Genomic DNA, 8,712 nt, shown 5'->3' on the forward strand with positions numbered 1-8,712 from the left:
ACGTTTTTATACCTCGTTAGAGGCGTCGGTAAGGTACTATAAGCGCGTAGTAACCTTAGTAGATTTAAGAAATTGGACTGTAGCCGTAATGTTCTTTGTTTCGGAGAAAAGATCCTTAAAGTTCGGGTTGTTTTGTCTTAAAGTGTCCTTTAGATGAGCCCGTTGGGGCCTAAATAGAGGGTATTTTAGTAGGAGGTGTTCCGGTGTCTGGATTGCCGTTCCTGAGTATCGATACTTATCCGTAGTAGTATGGTTAAATCGATGAAGGTAGGACTTAAAGTAGCCGTGTCCTAGCTTTAGTTGATAGAAAGCGGAGGCTATTTCGCGCTCGTTAGAGGGCGGTTTATAGCTGCGCTTTGCTACTAGTGGAAATGTCTTAGCGTAGGAACTCGGTTATTATGGACCGCAAGGAAAATTAACCCGCAGGGTCGAGAAGACCTTATGGGAAGAAGGCCCACACGGGCCTAGAGACCTTAAGGGCTTAGTAACTACAAGGGCCCGCGTCCCGCAGGGTACTAGCAGACACGTACTAGGTAAAAGCCGCAAGGGAACTAAGGCCACAACCCTAAGAAGCCTATAGGGGATTATCGTCTACAAGGGCAAAAGCAGCAGACTAATAACAGACTTATAGAGCGATTTAGGACAAGGAACTTATCGCGTCCGCTCTATAATAAGAAGGAAGGTTATCAGGTCGTAGGAAGCTAGCTGGCAGAAAAGCGGTACTAAGGTCACGTGCAGGACCCACCTTAGATTATAGTAATCCAACGTCTCTAATCCGAAAGACGCACGGACTAATAGATTATAGTAATCCTATATCTTTAATCTAACCCTCCTAATCTAAGGGTTAGAACCCAGATTATTAGCATCTCCTACATGTATTTAGACCACGCTCTCTAGCAGTAGATAGGACCTTCGTAGTCAACTCAAAGTATTAATCTCTACTAAAGGTTAATAGTAACACGCCTACACCCGATCCTTCACGTAACTTATCTCTCAACTTCCTATACTTCTTATCCTTCAAGGTAAACCCTTCGAACCTATTCACCCGCTAGGCAATTCCAACGCCTAGGCTAAAGAGGCCTCGTTACACTTTAACCACCCTCCTTGCAAGAAGGAAGGAAGGCTCAATACCGAGTTAAGATCAATCAGTAAAGTATCACCCCGTCCTATCTAACCCAGACAGGATAAGATATCGACAGTCGACATAAACGACGGCAGCAGTAACCCCCAGCAGCAGCAACAGCAGCAAAGGAACTCCACGACCCTAGACGATATCTTTACTATAATACAAGGCATGCAGGGACAGATAGCCAACCTCCAGTCGCAACTAAACGATCAGATACAGGAGAATACACGCCTCCGAGCCCGCATCAATCAGGGACAAGTTCCACAGACAGGTCCACCAGCGCAGGAAGGCACAGCCCCAGCAGCCCCACTATAGGGAGCTTAACCGGCTCGTCCTCCGCCCGCACCCGTCGCTGCAACAGCCCCAGCTACACCAGCTACGTCCTACGCTAAGGTTCCAAAGCCTAATCTCTATTATAGAGACCGGCACAAGACCCAGAACTTCCTTACTCAATTAGACGACTACCTCCACTTCTCACGCGGACAATTCACCGACGACGAAGAAAAAGTCCTATACGCTAGCACCTATCTACGCGGCGCAGCGGAGAAATAGTTCCGCCTAATAAAAAGAGAACGTCAGGAAAAACAACTATAGGAACGGACCGATCGAACCCAGGAGGTCTTTAACGACTACCGAACCTTCGTCAAATACCTCAAGGAAGCCTTCGCGGACATCGATAAAACCCGCAAAGCCACAAGAACACTTCAAACCCTAAAGCAAAAGAAGTCAGTACTAGAATATACCACCGATTTCCAGAACGCAGCGTACGTAGCTAGACATCATACCGACTACACGCTCAGGACGTTCTATACCCAAGGATTAAAGGACGAAATTCAGGAAGCAATAACCTACCACGAGGAACCCGACAATCTTGCGGAAATAATTCAACTCGCCACCATACTAGACCGACGCCGCTTACAGCGCGGATAGGATAAGCAAGCCAACACATCCCGATCCATAAGACTAAGACACACTCAGGAAGGAGGTAACGCCATAGAATTAGACAGCTCATCCCGGGACAACAAGGATAAAGGTAAAAAAGGAAAGAACAACCGCAAAACCCACAGCAAGTAGACCGACCAGCAAAAAGAAAGGTTTAATAAGAACCTCTATATCCACTATAGTAACAAATAGGAACCCGGACATAGTTGCCCGCAGAACCCGCGAAATAAAGACAAGGGGAAAGGAGCCGCCGCTACTAACCGAACTACGTCAGTAGCAGCCCGGAAAGAACCCGAGCACGGAACGATCAGCTAGACTATATACTATAACGACAATTACCAAATCCACCAAAGTTAGAAATTAGTAACAGGATAGTTCCCACACAAGCTAAAGAAACAAAACGCTAAAAGGACACGCAGGACGGATAAATAGGAAACACCTACTAAGGAAGAAATCTACGGATTCGTAGAAGAACTACCGGAAGATTCCCTACTAGTCGACAGCGATACGGGCGACTTCTACGATAATACGCCCCAATCGAGCCGTTAAGGTTCTAAGAAGAGACAGTCAAAAAACTAGACGGCCCTGCACAGCAACCAACGGGACCCTTGCAGGGGCCGAAGTCTAAGTCCCTAAACTAGGCGATCAGAACAGTAAACGGAACCATACCTACCGGAACGAACCTTTAGAAACACCTTGTAATTACCGCCAAAATCAATAGGAAAAGCGCTAGGATTATAATAGACAGCGGAGCAAGCGGTAACTTTATCAGTCCCGCTTTCGTCATCAAAAATCACCTACTATACCAAGCTAAGGACGAACCCTACGCGCTTAATACGGTTAACGGAACACCCTCTACATACGGGAAAGGATAGGTACGAATTAAAACTAACCAATCAACCCTTACTATTAGACCACACAAGGAGAAAATCAACCTAGATGTTACAACCATCGCCTCCTATAATATAATCTTAGGAATACCATAGTTGAGAACACATAAACCTTACATTCGATAGAGAATAGGAGAAATCACGTTCCCGGACGAAGATTATAACCGACACCTTATAGAAGCCCAGCGGAAAACCGAGAGCCACGCAAGCGAGAGCCCAGAGAGCTAGAGGAAAGAGCCAGAGCTTAAGAGTCAGAGCCAAGGTAGCCAGAACCAGAGAAGCCAGAGCTATAAGTACCAGAGCTCCAGAGGACCAAGCGTTCGAAACGGACCGAATAGTACGCGCGCTTCCTAAAAGGATTCCTCGGAACAAAAACCCGGATCCTCCGAACCAATCGAAGTCAAGGAAATCTCCGCCGCAGCGCTTAAACGAATAAGACGCAGGGGAGAAAAGATCTACATAATGTATTTAAAGCCCAGTTAAGAAACGGAAAAACGAATTCTAGCACACATACAGGCCAATAGGCCAACAACCGACGGGCTAAAACCGGCCATCGGGGATAATCCGGACAGGATCAAAGAAGGTTACCCACTAGGGGGAAAACCCATACCTGCGAAAGGAATGCACCAGCCTAGTACGCCTCCAAAGCGAGAGCAGAAACCGCCTATTCCAGAATTAGAAACGGTACCAGAAGAATACTAGGATTACCAAGCAATTTTCCAAGAAAGAGGCAAAGGCTAACTACCGGAACATAAGCCATAGGATCACGAGATACCCTTATTGCCAGGCACGCAGCCAGCGTTTAAGCCCATCTACGCGCTATCCGAAAAAGAAAGCGGAGTACTTAGAGACTACCTAGACAAGAACCTCGAACGCGGCTATATTAGGCCATCAAGCTCGCTAGCCGGATACCCAATCCTCTTCGTTCTAAAGAAGAATAGTAAACTACGCCTCTATATTAATTATCGTCAGTTAAACGATATCACTATAAAAAACCGGTACCTACTACCGTTAATTACCGAGCTCTAAGATAAGCTACGAACGGCAAAATACTTCACGAAACTCGACCTTCGAGAAGGCTACTACTTAGTACGCATAAAGGAAGGGGAAGAATAGAAAACCGCGTTTAGAACCCGCCTAGGATATTACGAGTATACGGTTATACCCTTTAGTCTTACGAACGCCCTAGGAACGTTTTAAAGTCTAGTTAATAATACGTTACGCGACTACCTAGACGTCTTCTATATAGCTTACCTAGATAATATACTCATCTATTCGGAGACCCTAGAAGAGTATAAAGAACACGTTAGGAAAGTATTCCAGGCACTATAAGGTAAAGACCTACAGGTTACACCAGAAAAGTGCGAATAGCACGTCTAAAGGACGGAATTTCTAGGCTTTATCATCTTACCAGGACACGTAGAGATGGACGAAAAGAAGCTAGATACTATACAAGACTAGCTAATACCTAGAACCGTTAAAGAAGTACAATCCTTTCTTAGATTTACTAACTTTTACCGGAAATTTATCTAGAAATACGCCGAAGTCTTAGAACCCCTTACAAGACTCGTACGAAAAGAGTACGGATTTAACTAGGGAGAAGCTCAGCAAATCGCCTTCGATTCGCTAAAACGAATATTCTACGAAGCTCCCGTTCTTAGGATCTATAATCCGGAGCTGCCGATCGTTATCGAAACTAACGCTTCTAACTACGCTATTAGAGCTTATATCAGCTAACCGGACGAATAAGGAAAACTCCACCCTATCGCGTATTACTTACGAAAGATAACCCCGCCGGAGCTAAATTACGATATCTATAACAAGGAACTCCTAGCCATTATTACGGCTTTTAAAGAATAGAGACACTACCTTAAAGGGGCAAAATACTAGGTTATAGTTTATTACGATTATAAGAACCTGACTTACTTTACTACTACTAAGGAATTAACCCGAAGACAGGTTAGGTAGGCTGAAGAATTAGCATCCTATAACATAAAGATCACCTATAGAAAGGGATCTAAGAACGCCAGAGCCGATACGTTAAGCAGGAGAGCCGATTACCTCGCAGGAAAACCCGGTATTCAGCCAGCAGTACTATAAAAGAATAAGGATAGTTCCTTAGAACCTGTAAGGGTAGTCGCCCCGGTATACCGCACGGAACGATACTAGTTCAATATAGAACCAGATAGATACGTCCCAAGCAGACAATTAGCACCGACGATTAGACTCGAAAACAATTCCTAGCTCGAGAAAATTCGATAGGAATACAGCTACGATACAATAGCATAAGAACTTATAGATATAAAAGACGACCCGAGGGTTAGTAAAGATATAGACGGAACAATCCTATTCTTAGGATTAGTCTACGTACCAAGAACACTTAGAGAAGGTCTAGTTAAAGATATCTATAAGCTACTAGCACACGGTTACCAAGGAACCGACAAGACAATCGAACGAATCACCCGGCACTTCTACTTCCCAGGCCTCAGGAAAACAGTTCAACGAGTAATCTCGCAGTACGATCTTTACATCCGAAGCAAAGCAGCGAGACACGCTCCTCATAGACTACTACAGCCACTTAAGGCACCTAAGCGACTATAGTAGTCGATCTCGTTAGACTTCATCACGGATCTACCACCCTCGAAGGAGCTACTCACCAGGGTAAAATACGATTCGATACTCGTCATCGTCGATAGGCTCACCAAATACGCGTACTACCTACCTTACCTCAAGACGGCGAACGCGGAAGAACTCGCCTACACGTTCCTTAGGACAATCCTCGGCAATCACGGGTTACCAGAAGAGCTAGTATCAGACAGGGACAAACTATTCACATCCCGATTCTAGTAGACTCTCACCCGTCAGCTTGGTTTAAAACACAAGATGTCTACAACGGCACATCTACAAACAGACGGATAAACGGAACGAATAAACCAGACCCTAGAACAGCACTTACGCTACTATATCAATTACGCATAAGATAACTAGGTAGAACTTTTACCTCTTGCCCAATTCGCGTATAACAGCGCCAAAGCAGCCACCACCCAGGAATCGCCGTTTTATGCCAATTACGGATACAAACCAACGGCCTATAATAAGCCGCAACCAAGCTAATCCCTCGCCTAGAAAGGAATCCTAAAAGCAGACCAGCTAAAAGAACTACACCGACAGTTAAGCCTCGACATAGAATACAACGGATTTCTAATATTAAAATACTATAATAGGCGGCACCAGGAGGCACCGACCTTTAAGAAGGGGGATAAAGTATATCTCCTTAGAAAAAATATCCGGACAAAACGGCCCAATAACAAATTAGACTTTAAGAAAACGGGACCATTCGAAGTTGACGAACAAATTAGAAAAGTCAACTATCGTCTTAAACTACCGGACACAATGAAAATCCACCTAGTCTTCTATATCGCACTACTAGAATCGGCACTAGAAAACGCTACTACAGTATAGTAGACAGAAGAAATAATACCGGAAAACCCTAACGCCGACGAAAACCAAGAATAGATAGTCGAGAAAGTCCTAGACAGCGGATACGTCAACGGTCAATTCCGCTATCTCTTAAAATAGGAAGGAAATTAGGATAATACCTAGGAACTACCTAAGAACTGCGACGGATATTAAGAACTTATTAGAGAATTCCACCGCCGAAATCCAGATCGCCCAAAGCCGACACGTCAAATTCGCCAGGAAACGGATCAACCTCCCAGAAGGCAGGCATCCGCGCGAAATCCACCGGCTCCGACGTCTCAGGAGGCGCAGCAGAACCAGCCCCAGGAGAACCCACATCCGCAGGACCCACAGAGGTATCAGCTAAGGACTCGCCACGCAAACGCTTTGCATATCGATCGCAGTCCTCGTTCTTAGGGTCAAACGATGCCCCCGACTCTAATTCCTCTAGCTCACCTAAAGCATCGATGGCGTCAGACTTACGCTAAAGCATCAGGGCAGCCCGACGTTCCAGCATCTCTTACTACTTCCGAGCACAGGAAAGACCATTCGCGGCCTTTTACAACTACTCTTCAAAAGAAGCACGCTCAGAACGAGCCTTGTCCAAAGCACGGCGAAGACGCTCAACTAATATACAAATTAGTAACGGCACGTATAGCGGAAAGAGAGGCGAACAGTCAGAATCTTCTAAACTACTAGCATCACAACCAGTACGACCACGGCGACAACACTCGCCACATCGCGAAAACCCTAAAGCCACCTTGCAAACCACAGGGGAATCCTCAGGTTTCCGCTAGGCATCGGCCAGCAAACATTATAAACAAGGAACAGGCATTACAGCCCCTAAGGAATCCACCTTATCAGCAAGAACCTCGCGTTCAGCTTTCTAAGAATCACGCTTACGCTTCAAAGACATAGCGAAAATACTTACAGAAGGAAAAGCAAATAAACGACGAACAAGAAAGATATAGGCCAAGAGGAAAATCTTCGGGCCGAAGATCCTTAAGGGGGGGGATAGTATTATAGACCGCAAGGAAAATCAACCCGCAGGGTCGAGAAGACCTTATAGGAAGAAGGCCCACACGGGCCTAGAGACCTTAAGGGCTTAGTAACCACAAGGGCCCGCGTCCCGCAGGGCACCAGCAGACACGTACTAGGCAAAAGCCGCAAGGGAACTAAGGCCACAACCCCAAGAAGCCCATAGGGGATTATCGTCCACAAGGGCAAAAGCAGCAGACCAACAACAGACTTATAGAGCGATTCAGGACAAGGAACTTATCGCGTCCGCTCTATAACAAGAAGAAAGGTTATCAGGTCGCAGGAAGCTAGCTAGTAGAAAAGCGGCACCAAGGTCACGTACAGGACCTACCTTAGATTATAGTAATCCAACGTCTCTAATCCGAAAGACGCACGGACCAATAGATTACAGTAATCCTATATCTTTAATCCAACCCTCCTAATCCAAGGGTTAGAACCCAGATTATTAGCATCTCCTATATATATTTAGACCACGCTCTCTAGCAGTAGATAGGACCTTCGTAGTCAACTCAAAGTATCAATCTCTACCAAAGGTTAATAGTAATACGCCTACACCCGATCCTTCACGTAACTTATCTCTCAACTTCCTACACTTCTTATCCTTTAAGGTAAACCCTTCGAACCTATTCACCCGCTAGGCAATTCCAACGCCTAGGCTAAAGAGGCCTCGTTACATCGGTAGGGTAGATCTAAGCTACTCCTCCTACGCCGTATAGATTTTAGCCTTTACTAGTATACTATAGTACGTATAGCTAGTATTTTTCTCTCGAGGTATAAGTAGGGTAGCTTTTTTAGCGAGTTTATCCGCTCTTTCGTTTCTAGGGACGTTAACGTAGCCTAGGACCTATTCTAGGGAGATATTATTATCTCTATTTCGTAGTATAGTAGCTAATTAAATAGCCCGTTGTTACTAGGATTGGCCGGGCGTATTAGCTAGTACCCGTAGCCTTAGGAGTACGGCCTAATTATTGTAACGAGGCCTCTTTAGCCTAGGCGTTGGAATTGCCTAGCGGGTGAATTGGTTCGAAGGGTTTACCTTGATTAATTGATTGATTGATTGCTATTTAACGTCCGGCGGGTCTACGCGCGGTTCGACTATGTACTTGCTACCGTATGCCCTGTAGCCTCCCTAGGGGCATAGGACGTGCCACGCTGCCTACGGCTTACGCTGTTAGGGTAGTATATCGCGGACGAAGCGTCTCTGTAGGCTCTTTTCGCAGTGAGTTTTCCTCTAACTCCTGCTCGTGTGTCTTCTTT

General features: G+C 45.5%; 2 protein-coding genes across 2 annotated transcripts; both read right to left on the minus strand.

The window, feature by feature from the left end:
* Positions 1 to 42: 42 nt before the first annotated feature.
* Positions 43 to 393, minus strand: K452DRAFT_197045 (uncharacterized protein; the record flags this gene model as incomplete). The annotated part of the gene is made up of 1 exon (XM_033535972.1): positions 43 to 393. A coding segment is annotated over one exon (351 nt), but the record flags the coding sequence as incomplete, so codon positions are not given.
* A 6,205-nt stretch (positions 394 to 6,598) lies between these two features.
* On the minus strand, positions 6,599 to 7,333 carry K452DRAFT_303692 (uncharacterized protein; the record flags this gene model as incomplete). Its single annotated transcript, XM_033542759.1, has 2 exons — positions 6,599 to 6,873; positions 7,321 to 7,333. The coding sequence occupies 2 exons, from the start codon at positions 7,331 to 7,333 to the stop codon at positions 6,599 to 6,601; spliced, it is 288 nt and encodes a 95-aa protein (XP_033390955.1).
* Between the last annotated feature and the right edge of the window lie 1,379 nt (positions 7,334 to 8,712).

This window comes from Aplosporella prunicola, assembly GCF_010093885.1.
Source record: "Aplosporella prunicola CBS 121167 unplaced genomic scaffold K452scaffold_147, whole genome shotgun sequence".
Lineage (NCBI taxonomy): Eukaryota > Fungi > Ascomycota > Dothideomycetes > Botryosphaeriales > Aplosporellaceae > Aplosporella > Aplosporella prunicola.